The sequence below is a fragment of the Oncorhynchus masou genome, chromosome 29, assembly GCF_036934945.1.
Source record: "Oncorhynchus masou masou isolate Uvic2021 chromosome 29, UVic_Omas_1.1, whole genome shotgun sequence".
NCBI lineage: Eukaryota > Metazoa > Chordata > Actinopteri > Salmoniformes > Salmonidae > Oncorhynchus > Oncorhynchus masou.
The window spans coordinates 82226451-82250362 of NC_088240.1; the positions used below are offsets into that span (position 1 = coordinate 82226451).

The window sequence follows — 23912 nt, forward strand, 5'->3', positions numbered from 1 at the left end:
ATGAACACGAAGGAAACATTCACCACAAGACGTGTTGAACAAGACTGACTAACATTTCTGACTGATTCTAAGAGTTGGTTCCATTTCAGTTCAATCCAATCCCTTACAGCCCACCATCTATAGAATAACACACACACACCTTTTATCTGTTGATGACCACAGTCAGAGTCCGGGACAGAGAATAGGGAGAGTAGCGGTAAGGCATTGGCATACAAGATTAATATTGACTGATGGTGTGTAGAGGAAATAATATTTGTCACATTGTTGTTGTTGTTATTGTCCTTGTTGTTGCTTCTGGTTGTTTCGGATACAAGTATCCTGTGTGTGTGTTCTTTTCTCTCATTCTCCCCTCACAGGTGAAAATCATCACTCCACAATCAGTCACCAATCATCAATCAGAAGACACACCTCCACCTGTTTCCTACCCAATCACCGTTCCTTTCCCTTTGTTTAAAAACCCTGTCAGTTTGCTGTGTAGCTCAATCTCTCTGTAAATGCCATGTCTGTAGGTCTCTCTGTTTCACTCTCTCTTTATGTATTGACCTCTCTTTTGTTTGAGCACCTCCATAGCACTTTGTCATCACCTGTGAGTATTGTTTTTGGTTATGGTGTTTGTTTGTTTGCTGGTGGGAAAAGGGGGAACCAAGACAAGTCGCCCATGGGCATACACTACCCGTAGGTAAACTTTGTTAAATACACTAGTTAGAACTGGGCGGACCACCCACTGTATTTTTGGTTAGTTAGTTAGCTGTTGTTAAAGTAGGCTAGTCTAGCTTAGGGGTGTTTTTGAATACTTATTGTTTCTTTCCTTGGGTCCAGCTCAGCCCTTTCCTGCTCCACCCATTACCGTGTGTTTATTAATAAACCCCTGAGTTTGACGGTAGATTTCAGTTGTCGTAGTTATTTCGTTCTCACTTTTACTCATTACCATCCCCCTAGACTGTCGGGCCAAAAGGGATTCGTAACATAAGTGGGGGCTCATCCGGGATCTGTCATAACTGACACCCATGCCGCTCATGTAGATTGTTGACCATCATAGCTGCTGTAGAATTAGTGTGTGCTATTTTCGTTGGCTCTTGTGAAGTAGTTTAAGATGGCTACTTTTGAGTTGAAGTCCTTTTTGGATAACCCTTCGTGGGAGGTTTTTGACAAATGTCGTAGAGTTGACTTAATGACCTTGGCTGACCATTATTCAATATCGATTCCGCAGAGTTAAGGCGGAGGTTAAAAAGCTGGTGTTAAATGTATTGTTGGAAGAGCAAGTGCTTGTGTTACCGCTGCCTGAGCCTACTACCCCTGTAGGGGATGTTGCTGCTCCTGTAAGCCCATTGGTGTCTGATAATGAGGTAGAGGCTAAAACACCAGCCACATTGTCCCGTTTTGATCCACTCTCCCCACTGTCAAACGGTGATGCCAGGAGGGATGTCCGTTTAGCACAGTTCCAACTGGAGGCGCAAGAGAGAGCCCAAATTAGGCGGGAGACTCTCCAGTTGGAGATGTGTAAAATTGAGGCAGAAAAAGAAGAGAACAACGGCATTTGGAGATGTGTAAAATTGAGGCAGACAGAGAACAAAGGCAGTTGGAGTTCAAAATGCGCCAGATGGAACTGGAGGCAGAGACAGCAAGGCTAGCCTTCGTTCCTACTGTGCCTGTTTGTAAGCCGTCCTCACCAGCTGTGTCCTCAAACACGTTTGACATTAGTAGGCAGATTGCCTTAGTACCTTTGTTCAGAGAGTCGGAGGTTGACTCCTATTTTTGTGTATTTGAGCGTATAGCCGTAGCATTGAAATGGCCTGAAGAGGTATGGTGTCTATTACTTCAGTGTAAATTAACTGGTAAAGCCCAAGAGGTTTTGTCAGCGCTACCCCTGGAGGGCAGTTTGAATTATGAAGTAGTCAAAGCTACTGTTCTTCGTGCCTATGAGCTTGTGCCTGAGGCATACCGACAGAGATTTAGGTCTCATAGAAAGTCTTCTAGTAAGACGTTTTTTTTTTTTTTTTAGTAAGACGTATGTGGAATTTGCTAGAGACAAGGGAAATCTGTTTGATAAACGGCATGCTGCTAGTAAGGTAACTGATTTCAACTCTCTCCGGGAGTTAATATTGATGGAAGAGTTTAAAAATTGCTTACCCGAACGCATTGTAGTTTACCTAAACGAACAGAAATTATCCCCCTGGCAGAAGCGTCTGTTGGCAGACGAGTTTGTGTTGACGCACAAGAGTGTATTTTCGGCTCATACTGAGAGTAGAGCCACTGAGTTTCCTACCTTTATTCCTAGTCGGCCAGTAGTAGTATATCAAGCACGCCAGAAGAATGAGCGTCCCTGTTTCTATTGTCATAAAGTGGGACATATGATTAATGATTGCTTCATGCTTAAACGCAAACAAGGGATGCCTCTTCGTGCCAAGCCGCCAACAGGTGTTGGTCTAATTCGTACGGTTGTGAGGTCTGCAACAAAACAGGTGCCTCAGGGTAACTGTAGTTTGAAAGTCTCAGTCCCCGACCGCAGTTATGAACCGTTCATTTGAGGGGTTTGTGTCCCTAACGAATGACGAAGCATCTCAGCGTCCGGTTAAAATCCTTAGAGATACTGGTGCGGCGCAGTCGTTTATATTGTCTGATGTGTTTCCCTTGTCTGACGATACATACTGTGGTTCCAGTGTGTTAGTGCAGGGTATTGAAATGGGTTTTGTCCCAGTGCCATTGCACTTTTTGAAAGTACACTCTGAGTTAATCAGTGGAATATTCAGAGTGGGGGTACGTCCTATGTTGCCAGTGAAAGGTGTGACCTTTATAATGGGTAACGATATTGCCGGAGGAAAGGTAGTACCCATATTGGAAGTATTGGATAAAAGTGACCACTCTCTCTCCAATGAGCTGGCACAGAATTATCCACATGTGTTCCTCGCTTGTGCTGTCACTCGTGCTCAGGCACGACAAGAGGGTGGATTGTGTGATACCTCTGAGAAGCTGATCACTTCTGACAAACAGCCCAGGAAAGAATCAAAGAACGTTGAACTTATAGCTGATGCAATACAGTTACCAGTCACTCGTGAGCAGCTGATTGCTAACCAAAAGGTTGACAACAAGCTTGCTAAATGTTTTTCTAGTGTTGTCTCATTGGAAGATGTGAAGAAGAAGAACATGGCTTACTTCATTGATGGTAATCTCCTCATGCGTAAATGGAAATCCCATGTTGACGCGGGTGGAGATTGGAATGCTGTTTATCAAATAGTGATTCCTACAGCCTTTCAACAAAATGTGTTATCCCTTGCTCATGATCACCAGTGGTCTGGTCATTTAGGAATCACAAAGACTTATGATCGGATCCTTCAACATTTCTTTTTGTCCGGGTTTAAAACAAGATGTGGCTCAGTTCTGTCGGACATGCCACACATGTCAGATAACAGGAAAACCAAATCACCTCCCGCTCCTCTTTGTCTCATACCTGTCATAGGTGAACCATTCGAGCATGTGGTGGTTGATTGTGTCGGACCGTTACCAAAGACAAAATCGGGTAGCCAGTTTTTGTTAACGATTATGTGTATGGCTACAAGATACCCCAAGGCCATTCCTCTGCGAAGGATTACAGCCCCGGTAGTGAGTAAAGCCTTAATAAAATTCTTCACGACATTCGGGTTACCTAGGGTGGTACAAAGCGATCAAGGTACCAATTTCCTATCCAAGCTCTTCAAGCAGGTGTTAAAATCCTTGTCAATTACGCACCGTGTGTCAAGTGCCTATCACCCAGAGTCTCAGGGTGCGCTTGAAAGATGGCATCAGACACTGAAGTCTATGCTATGTAAATATTGTTTGGAATCTGAGAAAGATTGGGATGAGGGAGTTCCTCTAGTTTTGTTTGCTGCTCGTGAAACTGTGTAGGAGTCCCTAGGTTTCAGCCCGGCTGAACTAGTGTTTGGTCACACAGTGAGAGGACCAATGAAAGTCCTTAAAGAGCAGTTCTTGTCCCAAGAGTTGTGTACAGGAGACGAGAATGTGTTGGACTACGTTAGTCGCTTTCGTGAGCGCCTACACCAAGCTTGTGCTCTCGCAAAGGAAGCTCTGTCTTCCTCACAGAGGAGCATGAAAAGACATTATGATAAAGAGGCTGTTTCTCGTCCACTACAGCCAGGTGACCAAGTACTGGTGTTATTACCTGTTCCAGGATCTTCACTGTCAGCTCATTTCTCTGGTCCTTATTTAATTGAGAAGAAAATAAGTGAAACTGACTATGTGCTTCAAACTCCTGATAGACAACGCCAATCTCGTGTGTGTCACATTAACATGTTGAAAGCTTACCACACCCGACCCATCACACAGTTAGATAGTTCAAAAACAGAGGAAGGTACTGCTCTGGATAAGAGCGTCTGCTAAATGACTTAAATGTAATGTAAATATGTCTCCTCTGCTACTACTACGATGATAGTGGACTGTCATATTGATGATGTTGATGGATTGGAGTTGCGCAATACTCAACAGCAGTGTGTTAGATTGCCCAACTCAGAAATGCTCCAGTCAGGTCTGGGTCATTTAACCTGTTGATGCTCTGGGGGTGCTATTTCATTTTTGGATGAAAAACGTTCCCGTTTTAAACAAGATATTTTGTCACAAAAAGATGCTCGACTATGCATATAATTGATAGCGTTCGAAAGAAAACACACTGACGTGTCCAGAACTACCAAGATATTTTCTGTGCGTGCCCTAGAACGTGAGCTTCAGGCAAAACCAAGATGAGACGGCATCCAGGAAAAGAGCAGGATTTTTGAAGCTCTGTTTTCCATTGTCTCCTTATATGGCTGTGAACACGAGAGGAGTGAGTCAACCCTTTCTGTCGTTTCCCCAAGGTGTCTGCAGCATTGTGACGTATTTGTAGGCAGATCATTGGAAGATTGACCATAAGAGACCACATTTACCAGGTGTCCGCCCGGTGTCCTGCGCCGAAATTGGTGCGCAAAAGTCAGCTGCCAGTATTTTTCCATGGGATTCAGAGAGGAAAGCAAGCTTCCACGAACGATATATCAATGAAGAGATATGTGAAAAAACACCTTGAGGATTGATTCCAAACAACGTTTGCCATGTTTCGGTCGATATTATGTAGTTAATTCGGAAAAAGTTTTACGTTGTAGGTGACTGAATTTTCGGTTCGTTTCGGTAGCCAGATGCAATGTAGAAAACGGAACGATTTCTCCTACACACAGATGCTTTCAGGAAAAACTGCGCATTTGGTATGTAACTGAGAGTCTCCTCATTGAAAACATCAGAAGCTTTTCTAAGGTAAATGATTTTATTTATTTGGTTATCTGGTTTTTGTGAAAATGTTGCGTGCTAAATGCTACTCAAAATGCTATGCTAGCTTTGCATACTCTTACACAAATTAGTCAATTTCTATGGTTCAAAAGCATATTTTGAAAATCTGAGATGACAGTGTTGTTAAGAAAAGGCTAAGCTTGAGAGCAGACGCATTATTTTCATTTTATTTGCGATTTTCAGAAATCGTTAACGTTGCGTTATGCTAATGAGCCTGAGGCTTTAGTCACGATCCCGGATCCGGGATGGGGAGTTCCAAGAGGTTAACGGATGGACAGGCTAATGATATTGTGAGGCTACTACACAGTTTTCCATGTCTCTTTAATGATGTTCCTACTCGCACAAACGTGTTGGAACATTACATTAATGTTGGAAATGATACACCGATCAAGCAACACCCATATCGTATCAACGCTTCCAAGAGGAAGATAATGAGGGATGAGGTGAAATATTTGTTGGAGAATGACCTGGCTACGCCAAGTTCCAGCCCTTGGAGTTCTCCTTGCATTTTGGTTCCTAAACCTGATGGTACGTCCAGGTTATGTACGGATTATCGAAAGGTAAATTCTGTCACAATGCCAGATTCGTTCCTGTTACCCAGACTGGACAACTGTATCGACACTATTGGTGCTGCTAAGTATGTAACTAAGTTGGACCTCTTAAAAGGTTACTTGCAGGTTCCGTTAACTTCACGTGCTTTTGAAATTTCTGCCTTTGTGACCCCAGACAACTTCCTACAGTACTCAGTCATGGCTTTTGGGATGCGAAATGCACCAGCCACTTTCCAACGACTGGTTAACTCCGTATTAGCTGGCGTTCCTAATTGTAGTGCATACCTTGATGACCTAGTGACTTATTCGTCTGAGTGGTCAGATCATGTTGACTCTCTAAGGGTAGTATGTGAACGGTTGGCAGCTGCTTCTCTAACCCTGAATTTGGCAAAGTGCGAGTTTGGGAAGGCTACTGTTACCTATCTCGGTAAAGAGGTTGGCCATGGTGCGCCCTGTTGATGCCAAGGTCTTGGCTATAACTGCATTCCCTGCACCTACCACCAGACGAGAGCTACGCCGCTTTTTAGGGATGCTTGGCTACTACCGTAGCTTCTGTAAAAATGTCTCTGCGGTAGTTGCTCCATTGCCCGATTTGCTCAGTCCGGCTAAATCATTTGTGTGGTCCCCTGAAAGCACTCTTATGTAGTACCCCTGTACTTGCTGCTCCGGATTTTTAACAACCGTTCAAACTTGAGGTAGATACTAGTGCCAGAGGTGCTGGTGCTGTTCTACTGCAGCAGGACAAGAGTTGAGTGGATCATCCTGTTTGTTATTTTTCACGTAAATTTAATAAATGTCAAACTATGCGACAATAGAACAAGAAGCTCTTGCTTTGTTGTTGGCTCTGCAGTACTTTGAAGTATATATTGGTTCCAGTGCCCTACCAGTGATTGTATATACTGACCATAACCCCTTAGTGTTTCTCCACCGGATGTACAACCAGAACCAGCGCCTTATGCGTTGGGCTCTGATTGTACAGAATTATAATTTGGAGATCCGCCACAAAAAGGGTTCTGACAATGTATTGGCAGATGCTTTGTCTCGTGTGTAATGATGATTTTTGTATGTTTTGAAAGGTTGACTTTGTTGTTGATCTTGTGAGTATTCATTGAAATACTGTGGTCGCAATCCCTAGGGTTGCTCTTTTAAGGGTGGGAGTGTTACGGATACAAGTATCCTGTGTGTGTATCCTGTGTGTGTGTTTCTTTTCTCTCCTTCTCCCCTCACAGGTGAAAATCATCACTCCACAATCAGTCACCAATCATCAATCAGAAGACACACCTCCACCTGTTTCCTACCCAATCACCGTTCCTTTCCCTTTGTTTAAAAACCCTGTCAGTTTGCTGTGTAGCTCAATCTCTCTGTAAATGCCATGTCTGTAGGTCTCTCTGTTTCACTCTCTCTTTGTGTATTGACCTCTCTTTTGTTTGAGCACCTCCATAGCACTTTGTCATCACCTGTGAGTATTGTTTTTGGTTATGGTGTTTGTTTGCTGGTGGGAAAAGGGGGAACCAAGACAAGTCGCCCATGGGCATACACTACCCGTAGGTAAACTTTGTTAAATACACTAGTTAGAACTGGGCGGACCACCCACTGTATTTTTGGTTGGTTAGTTAGCTGTTGTTAAAGTAGGCTCGTCTAGCTTAGGTTTTTTTTGGATGCTTATTGTTTCTTTCCTTGGGTCCAGCTCAGCCCCTTTTCCTGCTCCCCCCATTACCGTGTGTTTATTAATAAACCCCTGAGTTTGACGGTAGATTTCAGTTGTCGTAGTTATTTCGTTCTCACTTTTACTTTGTCACTATTAGAATTTGTATGAGTTATGTTACCATCCCCCCTAGACTGTCGGGCCAAAAGGGATTCGTAACATGGTTGTGAATCATAACCGTGATGTGTGGTGGCAGAAACCAGGTCCCATTGATAGCTTAAGGACAAAGGTGTCTTTTGTTGCAGAAATTGATTGACTTGAAATGAATACATTTCTGCAGATCACCTTTGCCCTGAAGTATTCAATAGCGCCTGGTTTTCTAGTAAGCAATTGACACTCAATCAGGGGTCTTTCTGTTGTTAGTCTGTCATTGTTAGTGTTGGCCCCTTGCTGCTCTGCATTCCTGCAATCAGGGATTAACCTCAGACGCCATTGTCCTGTCTCGCCATAGCACTGTTGCTAAATAATACAGCAAATATGTATCCGCTTTGAGTAGTAATGCTCGTGAGTGGCTAATGGGAGCTAGTGCTGTAAACACAATGCAGCAAATCCTGGGCCCAACAGGAGCTTTCCCGGAGAAAGGAAATGGTGGAAGTCAAGGGGCTGAGTTGAGTTTGGATTATTGTAGCACTTAGTAGAATACAATAGTACTACAATAGTAGTGAGAGTTATACTGATTAGGAATCAAACAAAGGCTCACAATAACACAGAGAGAGAGAGAGAGAGACCTCCAATGAATCACTGGCAATCAACCCTCCCTTACTTCTTTCTATGTTTCTCTCAGTCTCTTCTTCTCTCGCTAAACACTCTAAATGCAGAGAGGATAGTGTATGATGACTGATAAAGAACATTTCCCATTTGTGGTCGGTGGCCCCAACATAGCCTCAACATAGTAAAACCCTCAGTAATGAAGAATCTAACACAGAGGAACCCAGTGTGATACAAACACAAGTCTCTCATTCATCCAGTGCATTATGGCACCCCCAGGCTGGCTAACAACCCAATTGTGCGTGCACACACACACAGAGCAGATAGAACACACACAATTTAGGGAACCCAGATAGAACCCCAAGCCTTTTGATGGAGAGAACCACCACACAGTAGACTGTCAGTATTAGTTAGGAACAGACATGCAGGCGCTGAGAAGAGAAAATAAAAAGTGACTGATACTTGCTCATTGAATACGAGTGTCTGAAATACCATTGACCTCTGCTTAGAGAGAGGGAGTCTGGGTAAGAGCCATGTGCTGGGAAAGGGTAAATAATAACTTCTGACCTTTGACATGCTGACCCCATGGAGAAGTTGCTAAAGTCAGATAACAATATCAAAGACAGAATCCTAAAAGGGGTCCGTGCTGTTGAGTACAGTATTAATGGAGATAAATCATATTGGTCTCGTACGGGAATGACATTGCAGACTGTATCAATCGGTTAGATGGACAAGACATGATGGGTAGGGCTCATTGTCAAAGCTCTATAAGGGGGAAAAGGGATCCCCCCCTATGAGTATAACAGTAGTACAATCCGTTGCTCCAAAAGTGCTCAGCGAGTGACATCAGCCCAAAACTGAAAAAATATATGAAAATAAATCTGAAAAATATATGTACATAATGAACATAAATAAATACAGCTGAGATCAGACCACAGAGCTGTATTTCTTTACACTGCATCATCATATGAAGAAGACGAAGCTACGGCGGGACATCGAGCCACAGAGGCCGTAATGCTATTGGATGGAATGGGAAAGGTTGAGATGACTGACAACCCTTCCAGGCAACCGATTGGTTCAAACTGCACGAGCAGCGTTCCAGCCAAGCTTCTGCTCACCTGCTGTCCCATTTGGGATTGAGGGGAAACGCAAGAGGTATTAAAGAAGAGGGGTAAAGACACACATCCTCCATACTAACACACACAGCCCTCACACACAGTTGCATCCATATAGATACACTCACACACACAAGCTGCAAAGCAGCAAGCGTGTACACACAGAAACACACAATGAACGGTAAACATTTGGCTGACAAGGACAGTCCAAGAGCTCCACAGTTAACCAAGAGAGGTATAACATACTATTCAGAATATAGAATGTGATTAGTGAAACTCTACGTGGCAGTTCAGGACATGACCAATCACTCACAGATAGTATTACTAATATGAATCCCTGGCCAAACAGTCCAGTGCCTGAAGTTACTGATGTCTGGAGTAAACAACAGCCTCTACTGCCATCTAGTGGAATATTTCATGGACCACAACGCAGTCGAAAGTATTTTTTAATGCTCCAGACATTGTTAACCCAGAGTCAACACTAACAAGATAATCACTGTGATTGTATTATTTGTCCTAATTCAGATGATCTTCCCTGTCTAAATGTCCAACTAAGTCAGACTGACTATTTTTCTGGGTAGTCACTTTCTGGCCAGTCTAAGATGAACAAAGGTGGCAATATCATCAGAAGTGATGAACACGTATATGAGACATTAGTACTTTGTCGGAGTTAAGGTTAGGTTCAGGGTTAGGGTTAGGTTTAGGGTTAGGTTTAAGGGTAAGAGTTAGGGGTAAGGTTATGGTGAGTTAGGGTTAGTGGTTAAAAGTGCAGTACTTCCATCCTTTCTGACAAGGTCAGATAGTGACAACCCTCTTCTCTAAGAGACTAACACACTATGACATCACAGCGACACAGAGATGCACCGAGGGAACACACGTTTGGAATGTCGGCATTGCCGCGGGAGATGGGGTCTGTTGCCATGGCAGTGTGCGACGGGTTGCTTGGGAGACAAAGTACTTTAGAGGAAACTTACCCAACATCATCCATGATGCAGCCAGACCAACGGTCATCACACTTGCACTCGCCTGTGGAACACACAACATACATGTCTCTGTGTGGCCAGTGTGTGTGTGTGGCCAGCGTGTGTGTGGCCTGTGAGTGTGTGTGTGTGTGTGGCCAGCGTGTGTGTGGCCTGTGTGTGTGTGTGTGTACCATTGAGGATCCTCTTCTTGTCAGAAAAGATGCCAATGTTTTGTCCCAGAGACTGGGCCAGGGTTATGGCCATCTCATCTGTCTTGCCATACTGACAGAGGAAGGGAGGAGAAAAGAAAGAAAGAGAGAGAACAGAGAGAGAGAATAAGTTCTTAAATTTGTGCCTAAAAGAGATGGTGATTGTGGTCCATTTTTATCCTGAAGCGGGGCTTACCTCATTGACTCCTCCTCCTTTAGTTAGAGAACAGACTCCTCCCATATAGGAAGCTCCTCCCCAGCTGCTATGAAACCGGTTTCCTCTGGTAAAAAGAGAGGAAGTAATTAAATCTCTAAACTGGGGTTCCCAGACTTTTTTGTCCCGTCAAATAAGGACGTCACCAACAGCCAATGTTAACTTTTTCATTTGGGGCTATCACAGTCTATTACAAATCAGTCTGACAGGAAGCGCGCGCGCACACGCACACACACACACACACACACACACACTCACACTCACACACACACACACACACACACACACACACACTCACACTCACACTCACACTCAGAGACAGGCTGAACCCATATCACCCCCTCTCCCCCAGCCCAAACAGAGACAGACAGAACCCATACCACCCCCTCTCCCCCAGCCCAAACAGAGACAGACAGAACCCATACCACCCCCTCTCCCCCACCCCACAGAGACAGACAGACAGACCCCATACCACCCCCTCTCCCCCACCCCACAGAGACAGACAGACAGAACCCATACCACCCCCTCTCCCCCACCCCACAGAGACAGACAGACAGAACCCATACCACCCCCTCTCCCCCACCCCACAGAGACAGACAGACAGACCCCATACCACCCCCTCTCCCCCACCCCACAGAGACAGACAGACAGAACCCATACCACCCCCTCTCCCCCAGCCCAAACAGAGACAGACAGGCTTACGAGAAAAGATGCACAGAGTCACACTTCTCCTTGATGAAGTCTCGTCTGTACTTCATGAACTCCCTCAAGGTCATCATGGGGTCGTCGTCGATGTTGAACCGGTTGTCAGCCGCCCACGTCTCCATGGCAACCAGCACAATGCGGGTGTTGAGCTGCTCCTTGAAGATCTGGGAAGGGAGCGTGACATCAGAACACCAAACATCAGACCAACAGAACAGCTACAGGAAATACAGTGCTGTCTGTCTCTTGAGAGTTGACTGACATCAAAACATTTCCTACAAAACTACTTAAATGACCTAAATGACTTTGAAAGCTGACAGATCTAATGACGACATCCATTCCAACAGACTTATGTCTGGGGGGATAACAACAAATAATGGTAGTGTTTGTGATTCTAATCTGAGCAGCTTATGAGAACACTGCTCTGTGACCAGACAGAATCAACAGAGGCTAATAGTCTCTTCAAAGGACACAATGGGGACGAGTGGTACAGTGAGAGAACATGTTTACCTGAATAGGATGAAAATCTATTAAACAACCTGTTTGACTGCCCAGATAAACAGTGGAGACGGTGAGGGGAGGGAGGGAGGACATGTAAAGACTGTTTGATTTAACTGAATACCAGCAGTAGTCTCATATGGACAGAGATGGAGAGGGGAGGGAGGGAGGGAGGACCTGTAAAGACTGGTTGATTTAACTGAATACCAGCAGTAGTCTCATATGGACAGAGATGGAGAGGGGAGGGAGGGAGGGAGGACCTGTAAAGACTGGTTGATTTAACTGAATACCAGCAGTAGTCTCATATGGACAGAGATGGAGAGGGGAGGGAGGGAGGGAGGACATGTAAAGACTGGTTGATTTAACTGAATACCAGCAGTAGTCTCATATGGACAGAGATGGAGAGGGGAGGGAGGGAGGGAGGACCTGTAAAGACTGGTTGATTTAACTGAATACCAGCAGTAGTCTCATATGGACAGAGATGGAGAGGGGAGGGAGGGAGGGAGGACATGTAAAGACTGGTTGATTTAACTGAATACCAGCAGTAGTCTCATATGGACAGAGATGGAGAGGGGAGGGAGGGAGGGAGGACCTGTAAAGACTGGTTGATTTAACTGAATACCAGCAGTAGTCTCATATGGACAGAGATGGAGAGGGGAGGGAGGGAGGACCTGTAAAGACTGGTTGATTTAACTGAATACCAGCAGTAGTCTCATATGGACAGAGATGGAGAGGGGAGGGAGGAGAGGACCTGTAAAGACTGGTTGATTTAACTGAATACCAGCAGTAGTCTCATATGGACAGAGATGGAGAGGGGAGGGAGGGAGGACCTGTAAAGACTGGTTGATTTAACTGAATACCAGCAGTAGTCTCATATGGACAGAGATGGAGAGGGGAGGGAGGGAGGACCCGTAAAGACTGATTGATTTAACTGAATACCAGCAGTAGTCTCATATGGACAGAGATGGAGAGGGAGGGAGGGAGGGAGGAGGACCTGTAAAGACTGGTTGATTTAACTGAATACCAGCAGTAGTCTCATATGGACAGAGATGGAGAGGGGAGGGAGGAGAGGACCTGTAAAGACTGGTTGATTTAACTGAATACCAGCAGTAGTCTCATATGGACAGAGATGGAGAGGGGAGGGAGGGAGGACCTGTAAAGACTGGTTGATTTAACTGAATACCAGCAGTAGTCTCATATGGACAGAGATGGAGAGGGGAGGGAGGAGAGGACCTGTAAAGACTGGTTGATTTAACTGAATACCAGCAGTAGTCTCATATGGACAGAGATGGAGAGGGGAGGGAGGGAGGACCTGTAAAGACTGGTTGATTTAACTGAATACCAGCAGTAGTCTCATATGGACAGAGATGGAGAGGGGAGGGAGGGAGGACCCGTAAAGACTGATTGATTTAACTGAATACCAGCAGTAGTCTCATATGGACAGAGATGGAGAGGGGAGGGAGGGAGGGAGGACCTGTAAAGACTGGTTGATTTAACTGAATACCAGCAGTAGTCTCATATGGACAGAGATGGAGAGGGGAGGGAGGGAGGGAGGACATGTAAAGACTGGTTGATTTAACTGAATACCAGCAGTAGTCTCATATGGACAGAGATGGAGAGGGGAGGGAGGGAGGGAGGACCTGTAAAGACTGGTTGATTTAACTGAATACCAGCAGTAGTCTCATATGGACAGAGATGGAGAGGGGAGGGAGGGAGGGAGGACCTGGAAAGACTGGTTGATTTAACTGAATACCAGCAGTAGTCTCATATGGACAGAGATGGAGAGGGGAGGGAGGGAGGACCTGTAAAGACTGGTTGATTTAACTGAATACCAGCAGTAGTCTCATATGGACAGAGATGGAGAGGGGAGGGAGGAGGACCTGTAAAGACTGGTTGATTTAACTGAATACCAGCAGTAGTCTCATATGGACAGAGATGGAGAGGGGAGGGAGGGAGGGAGGACCTGTAAAGACTGGTTGATTTAACTGAATACCAGCAGTAGTCTCATATGGACAGAGATGGAGAGGGGAGGGAGGGAGGGAGGACCTGTAAAGACTGGTTGATTTAACTGAATACCAGCAGTAGTCTCATATGGACAGAGATGGAGAGGGGAGGGAGGGAGGACCTGTAAAGACTGGTTGATTTAACTGAATACCAGCAGTAGTCTCATATGGACAGAGATGGAGAGGGGAGGGAGGGAGGACCCGTAAAGACTGGTTGATTTAACTGAATACCAGCAGTAGTCTCATATGGACAGAGATGGAGAGGGGAGGGAGGGAGGGAGGACCTGTAAAGACTGGTTGATTTAACTGAATACCAGCAGTAGTCTCATATGGACAGAGATGGAGAGGGGAGGGAGGGAGGGAGGACCTGTAAAGACTGGTTGATTTAACTGAATACCAGCAGTAGTCTCATATGGACAGAGATGGAGAGGGGAGGGAGGGAGGGAGGACCTGTAAAGACTGGTTGATTTAACTGAATACCAGCAGTAGTCTCATATGGACAGAGATGGAGAGGGGAGGGAGGGAGGGAGGACCCGTAAAGACTGGTTGATTTAACTGAATACCAGCAGTAGTCTCATATGGACAGAGATGGAGAGGGGAGGGAGGGAGGGAGGACCTGTAAAGACTGGTTGATTTAACTGAATACCAGCAGTAGTCTCATATGGACAGAGATGGAGAGGGGAGGGAGGGAGGGAGGACCTGTAAAGACTGGTTGATTTAACTGAATACCAGCAGTAGTCTCATATGGACAGAGATGGAGAGGGGAGGGAGGGAGGACCCGTAAAGACTGGTTGATTTAACTGAATACCAGCAGTAGTCTCATATGGACAGAGATGGAGAGGGGAGGGAGGGAGGGAGGACCTGTAAAGACTGGTTGATTTAACTGAATACCAGCAGTAGTCTCATATGGACAGAGATGGAGAGGGGAGGGAGGGAGGACCTGTAAAGACTGGTTGATTTAACTGAATACCAGCAGTAGTCTCATATGGACAGAGATGGAGAGGGGAGGGAGGGAGGACCCGTAAAGACTGGTTGATTTAACTGAATACCAGCAGTAGTCTCATATGGACAGAGATGGAGAGGGGAGGGAGGGAGGACCTGTAAAGACTGGTTGATTTAACTGAATACCAGCAGTAGTCTCATATGGACAGAGATGGAGAGGGGAGGGAGGGAGGGAGGACCTGTAAAGACTGGTTGATTTAACTGAATACCAGCAGTAGTCTCATATGGACAGAGATGGAGAGGGGAGGGAGGGAGGGAGGACCTGTAAAGACTGGTTGATTTAACTGAATACCAGCAGTAGTCTCATATGGACAGAGATGGAGAGGGGAGGGAGGGAGGACCTGTAAAGACTGGTTGATTTAACTGAATACCAGCAGTAGTCTCATATGGACAGAGATGGAGAGGGGAGGGAGGGAGGACCTGTAAAGACTGGTTGATTTAACTGAATACCAGCAGTTGTCTCATATGGACAGAGATGGAGAGGGGAGGGAGGGAGGGAGGACCTGTAAAGACTGGTTGATTTAACTGAATACCAGCAGTAGTCTCATATGGACAGAGATGGAGAGGGGAGGGAGGGAGGACCTGTAAAGACTGGTTGATTTAACTGAATACCAGCAGTAGTCTCATATGGACAGAGATGGAGAGGGGAGGGAGGGAGGACATGTAAAGACTGGTTGATTTAACTGAATACCAGCAGTAGTCTCATATGGACAGAGATGGAGAGGGGAGGGAGGGAGGACCTGTAAAGACTGGTTGATTTAACTGAATACCAGCAGTAGTCTCATATGGACAGAGATGGAGAGGGGAGGGAGGGAGGACCTGTAAAGACTGGTTGATTTAACTGAATACCAGCAGTAGTCTCATATGGACAGAGATGGAGAGGGGAGGGAGGGAGGGAGGACCTGTAAAGACTGGTTGATTTAACTGAATACCAGCAGTAGTCTCATATGGACAGAGATGGAGAGGGGAGGGAGGGAGGACCTGTAAAGACTGGTTGATTTAACTGAATACCAGCAGTAGTCTCATATGGACAGAGATGGAGAGGGGAGGGAGGGAGGGAGGACCTGTAAAGACTGGTTGATTTAACTGAATACCAGCAGTAGTCTCATATGGACAGAGATGGAGAGGGGAGGGAGGGAGGGAGGACCTGTAAAGACTGGTTGATTTAACTGAATACCAGCAGTAGTCTCATATGGACAGAGATGGAGAGGGGAGGGAGGGAGGGAGGACCTGTAAAGACTGGTTGATTTAACTGAATACCAGCAGTAGTCTCATATGGACAGAGATGGAGAGGGGAGGGAGGGAGGGACCCGTAAAGACTGGTTGATTTAACTGAATACCAGCAGTAGTCTCATATGGACAGAGATGGAGAGGGAGGGAGGGAGGGAGGACCTGTAAAGACTGGTTGATTTAACTGAATACCAGCAGTAGTCTCATATGGACAGAGATGGAGAGGGGAGGGAGGGAGGGAGGACCTGTAAAGACTGGTTGATTTAACTGAATACCAGCAGTAGTCTCATATGGACAGAGATGGAGAGGGGAGGGAGGGAGGGAGGACCTGTAAAGACTGGTTGATTTAACTGAATACCAGCAGTAGTCTCATATGGACAGAGATGGAGAGGGGAGGGAGGAGGACCTGTAAAGACTGGTTGATTTAACTGAATACCAGCAGTAGTCTCATATGGACAGAGATGGAGAGGGGAGGGAGGGAGGGAGGACCTGTAAAGACTGGTTGATTTAACTGAATACCAGCAGTAGTCTCATATGGACAGAGATGGAGAGGGGAGGGAGGGAGGGAGGACCTGTAAAGACTGGTTGATTTAACTGAATACCAGCAGTAGTCTCATATGGACAGAGATGGAGAGGGGAGGGAGGGAGGACCTGTAAAGACTGGTTGATTTAACTGAATACCAGCAGTAGTCTCATATGGACAGAGATGGAGAGGGGAGGGAGGGAGGGAGGACCTGTAAAGACTGGTTGATTTAACTGAATACCAGCAGTAGTCTCATATGGACAGAGATGGAGAGGGGAGGGAGGGAGGGAGGACCTGTAAAGACTGGTTGATTTAACTGAATACCAGCAGTAGTCTCATATGGACAGAGATGGAGAGGGGAGGGAGGGAGGGAGGACCTGTAAAGACTGGTTGATTTAACTGAATACCAGCAGTAGTCTCATATGGACAGAGATGGAGAGGGGAGGGAGAGAGGACCCGTAAAGACTGGTTGATTTAACTGAATACCAGCAGTAGTCTCATATGGACAGAGATGGAGAGGGGAGGGAGGGAGGGAGGACCTGTAAAGACTGGTTGATTTAACTGAATACCAGCAGTAGTCTCATATGGACAGAGATGGAGAGGGGGAGGGAGGGAGGACCTGTAAAGACTGGTTGATTTAACTGAATACCAGCAGTAGTCTCATATGGACAGAGATGGAGAGGGGAGGGAGGGAGGGAGGACCCGTAAAGACTGGTTGATTTAACTGAATACCAGCAGTAGTCTCATATGGACAGAGATGGAGAGGGGAGGGAGGGAGGACCTGTAAAGACTGGTTGATTTAACTGAATACCAGCAGTAGTCTCATATGGACAGAGATGGAGAGGGGAGGGAGGGAGGGAGGACCTGTAAAGACTGGTTGATTTAACTGAATACCAGCAGTAGTCTCATATGGACAGAGATGGAGAGGGGAGGGAGGGAGGGAGGACCTGTAAAGACTGGTTGATTTAACTGAATACCAGCAGTAGTCTCATATGGACAGAGATGGAGAGGGGAGGGAGGGAGGACCTGTAAAGACTGGTTGATTTAACTGAATACCAGCAGTAGTCTCATATGGACAGAGATGGAGAGGGGAGGGAGGGAGGACCTGTAAAGAGTGGTTGATTTAACTGAATACCAGCAGTAGTCTCATATGGACAGAGATGGAGAGGGGAGGGAGGGAGGGAGGACCTGTAAAGACTGGTTGATTTAACTGAATACCAGCAGTAGTCTCATATGGACAGAGATGGAGAGGGGAGGGAGGGAGGACCTGTAAAGACTGGTTGATTTAACTGAATACCAGCAGTAGTCTCATATGGACAGAGATGGAGAGGGGAGGGAGGGAGGACATGTAAAGACTGGTTGATTTAACTGAATACCAGCAGTAGTCTCATATGGACAGAGATGGAGAGGGGAGGGAGGGAGGACCTGTAAAGACTGGTTGATTTAACTGAATACCAGCAGTAGTCTCATATGGACAGAGATGGAGAGGGGAGGGAGGGAGGACCTGTAAAGACTGGTTGATTTAACTGAATACCAGCAGTAGTCTCATATGGACAGAGATGGAGAGGGGAGGGAGGGAGGGAGGACCTGTAAAGACTGGTTGATTTAACTGAATACCAGCAGTAGTCTCATATGGACAGAGATGGAGAGGGGAGGGAGGGAGGGAGGACCTGTAAAGACTGGTTGATTTAACTGAATACCAGCAGTAGTCTCATATGGACAGAGATGGAGAGGGGAGGGAGGGAGGACCTGTAAAGACTGGTTGATTTAACTGAATACCAGCAGTAGTCTCATATGGACAGAGATGGAGAGGGGAGGGAGGGAGGGAGGACCTGTAAAGACTGGTTGATTTAACTGAATACCAGCAGTAGTCTCATATGGACAGAGATGGAGAGGGGAGGGAGGGAGGGAGGACCCGTAAAGACTGGTTGATTTAACTGAATACCAGCAGTAGTCTCATATGGACAGAGATGGAGAGGGGAGGGAGGGAGGGAGGACCTGTAAAGACTGGTTGATTTAACTGAATACCAGCAGTAGTCTCATATGGACAGAGATGGAGAGGGGAGGGAGGGAGGACCCGTAAAGACTGGTTGATTTAACTGAATACCAGCAGTAGTCTCATATGGACAGAGATGGAGAGGGGAGGGAGGGAGGGAGGACCTGTAAAGACTGGTTGATTTAACTGAATACCAGCAGTAGTCTCATATGGACAGAGATGGAGAGGGGAGGGAGGGAGGGAGGACCTGTAAAGACTGGTTGATTTAACTGAATACCAGCAGTAGTCTCATATGGACAGAGATGGAGAGGGAGGGAGGGAGGGAGGAGGACCTGTAAAGACTGGTTGATTTAACTGAATACCAGCAGTAGTCTCATATGGACAGAGATGGAGAGGGGAGGGAGGGAGGACCTGTAAAGACTGGTTGATTTAACTGAATACCAGCAGTAGTCTCATATGGACAGAGATGGAGAGGGGAGGGAGGGAGGGAGGACCCGTAAAGACTGGTTGATTTAACTGAATACCAGCAGTAGTCTCATATGGACAGAGATGGAGAGGGGAGGGAGGGAGGACCTGTAAAGACTGGTTGATTTAACTGAATACCATTAGTAGTCTCATATGGACAGAGATGGAGAGGGGAGGGAGGGAGGACCTGTAAAGACTGGTTGATTTAACTGAATACCAGCAGTAGTCTCATATGGACAGAGATGGAGAGGGGAGGGAGGGAGGGAGGACCTGTAAAGACTGGTTGATTTAACTGAATACCAGCAGTAGTCTCATATGGACAGAGATGGAGAGGGGAGGGAGGGAGGACCTGTAAAGACTGGTTGATTTAACTGAATACCAGCAGTAGTCTCATATGGACAGAGATGGAGAGGGGAGGGAGGGAGGACCTGTAAAGACTGGTTGATTTAACTGAATACCAGCAGTAGTCTCATATGGACAGAGATGGAGAGGAGAGGGAGGGAGGACCTGTAAAGACTGGTTGATTTAACTGAATACCAGCAGTAGTCTCATATGGACAGAGATGGAGAGGGGAGGGAGGGAGGACCTGTAAAGACTGGTTGATTTAACTGAATACCAGCAGTAGTCTCATATGGACAGAGATGGAGAGGGGAGGGAGGGAGGGAGGACCTGTAAAGACTGGTTGATTTAACTGAATACCAGCAGTAGTCTCATATGGACAGAGATGGAGAGGGGAGGGAGGGAGGACCTGTAAAGACTGGTTGATTTAACTGAATACCAGCAGTAGTCTCATATGGACAGAGATGGAGAGGGGAGGAGGGAGGGAGGGAGGACCTGTAAAGACTGGTTGATTTAACTGAATACCAGCAGTAGTCTCATATGGACAGAGATGGAGAGGGGAGGGAGGGAGGACCTGTAAAGACTGGTTGATTTAACTGAATACCAGCAGTAGTCTCATATGGACAGAGATGGAGAGGGGAGGGAGGGAGGGAGGACCTGTAAAGACTGGTTGATTTAACTGAATACCAGCAGTAGTCTCATATGGACAGAGATGGAGAGGGGAGGGAGGGAGAACCTGTAAAGACTGGTTGATTTAACTGAATACCAGCAGTAGTCTCATATGGACAGAGATGGAGAGGGGAGGGAGGGAGGACCTGTAAAGACTGGTTGATTTAACTGAATACCAGCAGTAGTCTCATATGGACAGAGATGGAGAGGGGAGGGAGGGAGGACCTGTAAAGACTGGTTGATTTAACTGAATACCAGCAGTAGTCTCATATGGACAGAGATGGAGAGGGGAGGGAGGGAGGACCTGTAAAGACTGGTTGATTTAACTGAATACCAGCAGTAGTCTCATATGGACAGAGATGGAGAGGGGAGGGAGGGAGGGAGGACCTGTAAAGACTGGTTGATTTAACTGAATACCAGCAGTAGTCTCATATGGACAGAGATGGAGAGGGGAGGGAGGGAGGGAGGACCTGTAAAGACTGGTTGATTTAACTGAATACCAGCAGTAGTCTCATATGGACAGAGATGGAGAGGGGAGGGAGGGAGGGAGGACCTGTAAAGACTGGTTGATTTAACTGAATACCAGCAGTAGTCTCATATGGACAGAGATGGAGAGGGGAGGGAGGGAGGACCTGTAAAGACTGGTTGATTTAACTGAATACCAGCAGTAGTCTCATATGGACAGAGATGGAGAGGGGAGGGAGGGAGGACCTGTAAAGACTGGTTGATTTAACTGAATACCAGCAGTAGTCTCATATGGACAGAGATGGAGAGGGGAGGGAGGAGAGGATTGATGGAGGAGAGGAAGGGAGGGGATTGTTGTTTGTTTTTAGGCTCAGGTGCGCGTAGAGGAGCGAAGGATGGACTGATGCACAGAGGAGAGGGAGGGTACAGGAAGGGTCACTGTTGTCTATATTTAGGCCTGTCTGTTTGTCTGTTTGTGGTTGCACAGTAAGTCAAAAACATTCCATTAAATCAACAATGCACAGTGGACAGGGACGCTTTCAGTTCTATTCTTAAAACAAAACATCTATCAAACACACACCATTCCCTATATAGCATCCTTTTTATGTCATCACTAAATCTCAAGGGCACGCAAACAGATATGACCCTTTTCCACCAGCCTATCAGCTTTCAAATGTGACCCTGTCCTCTGCAACGGGCCTATCAGATTTCAGCAGCACAGCAGAGAGACGAGGCTGAGGACACCAGTTATCGTTGCAGACGGTGACACCGACGATTCCGCCCTTGATCGGTTGAGATTCAAATCAAATCAAATTTTATTTGTCACATACACATGGTTAGCAGATGTTAATGTGAGTGTAGCGAAATGCTTGTGCTTCTAGTTCCGACAATGCAGTAATAACCAACAAATAATCTAACTAACAATTCCAAAACTACTGTTTTATACACAAGTGTAAGGAGATAAAGAATATGTACATAAAGATATATGAATGAGTGATGGTACAGAGCAGCATAGGCAAGATACAGTAGATGGTATCGAGTACAGTATATACATATGAGATGAGTATGTAAACAAAGTGGCATAGTTAAAGTGGCTAGTGATACATGTATTACATAAGGATGCAGTCGATGATATAGAGTACAGTATATACGTATACATATGAGATGAATAATGTAGGGTATGTAAACATTATATTAGGTAGCATTGTTTGAAGTGGCTTGTGATATATTTTACATCATTTCCCATCAATTCCCATTATTAAAGTGGCTGGAGTTGAGTCAGTGTGTTGGCAGCAGCCACTCAATGTTAGTGGTTGCTGTTTAACAGTCTGATGGCCTTGAGATAGAAGCTGTTTTTCAGTCTCTCGGTCCCAGCTTTGATGCACCTGTACTGACCCCGCCTTCTGGATGATAGCGGGGTGAACAGGCAGTAGCTCGGGTGGTTGTTGTCCTTGATGATCTTTATGGCCTTCCTGTAACATTGGGTTGTGTAGGTGTCCTGGAGGGCAGGTAGTTTGCCCCCGGTGATGCGTTGTGCAGACCTCACTACCCGCTGGAGAGCCTTACGGTTGTCGGCGGAGCAGTTGCCGTACCAGGCGGTGATACAGCCCGCCAGGATGCTCTCGATTGTGCATCTGTAGAAGTTTGTGAGTGCTTTTGGTGACAAGTCGAATTTCTTCAGCCTCCTGAGGTTGAAGAGGCGCTGCTGCGCCTTCTTCACGATGCTGTCTGTGTGAGTGGACCAATTCAGTTTGTCTGTGATGTGTATGCCGAGGAACTTAAAACTTACTACCCTCTCCACTACTGTTCCATCGATGTGGATAGGGGGGTGCCTCTGCTGTTTCCTGAAGTCCACAATCATCTCCTTAGTTTTGTTGACGTTGAGTGTGAGGTTATTTTCCTGACACCACACTCCGAGGGCCCTCACCTCCTCTCTGTAGGCCGTCTCGTCGTTGTTGGTAATCAAGCCTACCACTGTTGTGTCGTCCGCAAACTTGATGATTGAGTTGGAGGCGTGCGTGGCCGCGCAGTCGTGAGTGAACAGGGAGTACAGGAGAGGGCTCAGAACGCACCCTTGTGGGGCCCCAGTGTTGAGGATCAGCGGGGTGGAGATGTTGTTGCCTACCCTCACCACCTGGAGGCGGCCCGTCAGGAAGTCCAGTACCCAGTTGCACAGGGCGGGGTCGAGACCCAGGGTCTCGAGCTTGATGATGAGCTTGGAGGGTACTATGGTGTTAAATGCCGAGCTGTAGTCGATGAACAGCATTCTCACATAGGTATTCCTCTTGTCCAGATGGGTTAGGGCAGTGTGCAGTGTGGTTGAGATTGCATCGTCTGTGGACCTATTTGGGCGGTAAACAAATTGGAGTGGGTCTAGGGTGTCAGGTAGGGTGGAGGTGATATGGTCCTTGACTAGTCTCTCAAAGCACTTCATGATAACGGAAGTGAGTGCTACGGGGCGGTAGTCGTCTAGCTCAGTTACCTTAGCTTTCTTGGGAACAGGAACAATGGTGGCCCTCTTGAAGCATGTGGGAACAGCAGACTGGTATAGGGATTGATTGAATATGTCCGTAAACACACCAGCCAGCTGGTCTGCGCATGCTCTGAGGGCGCAGCTGGGGATGCCGTCTGGGCCTGCAGCCTTGCGAGGGTTAACACGTTTAAATGTTTTACTCACCTCGGCTGCAGTGAAGGAGAGTCCGCAGGTTTTCGTTGCAGGCCGTGTCAGTGGCACTGTATTGTCCTCAAAGCGGGCAAAAAAGTTATTTAGTCTGCCTGGGAGCAAGACATCCTGGTCCGTGACTGGGCTGGTTTTCTTTTTGTAGTCCGTGATTGACTGTAGACCCTGCCACATGCCTCTTGTGTCTGAGCCGTTGAATTGAGATTCTACTTTGTCTCTATACTGACGCTTAGCTTGTTTGATAGCCTTGCTGAGGGAATAGCTGCACTGTTTGTATTTGGTCATGTTACCAGTCACCTTGCCCTGATTAAAAGCAGTGGTTTGCGCTTTCAGTTTTACGCGAATGCTGCCATCAATCCACGGTTTCTGTTTTGGGAATGTTTTAATCGTTGCTATGGGAACGACATCTTCAACGCACGTTCTAATGAACTCGCACCCCGAATCAGCGTATTCGTCAATGTTGTTGTCTGACGCAATACTAAACATATCCCAGTCCACGTGATGGAAGCTGTCTTGGAGTGTGGAATCAGCTTGGTCGGACCAGCGTTGGACAGAACTCAGCGTGGGAG

General features: G+C 46.4%; 1 protein-coding gene across 5 annotated transcripts in view; it reads right to left on the reverse strand.

Moving 5' to 3' along the window:
- Positions 1 to 23912, reverse strand: part of LOC135520758 (disintegrin and metalloproteinase domain-containing protein 22-like) — a 128933-nt gene that overhangs the window by 16481 nt on the left and 88540 nt on the right. For all 5 annotated transcript variants that reach the window (XM_064946530.1, XM_064946531.1, XM_064946532.1 and 2 more), the window contains exons 11-14: positions 11474 to 11640; positions 10754 to 10838; positions 10540 to 10630; positions 10361 to 10412 (exon numbers count right to left, since the gene is read on the reverse strand). In XM_064946530.1, the coding sequence (XP_064802602.1) occupies positions 10361 to 10412; positions 10540 to 10630; positions 10754 to 10838; positions 11474 to 11640 (395 nt within the window). The remainder of the gene's footprint in view (positions 1 to 10360; positions 10413 to 10539; positions 10631 to 10753; positions 10839 to 11473; positions 11641 to 23912) is intronic.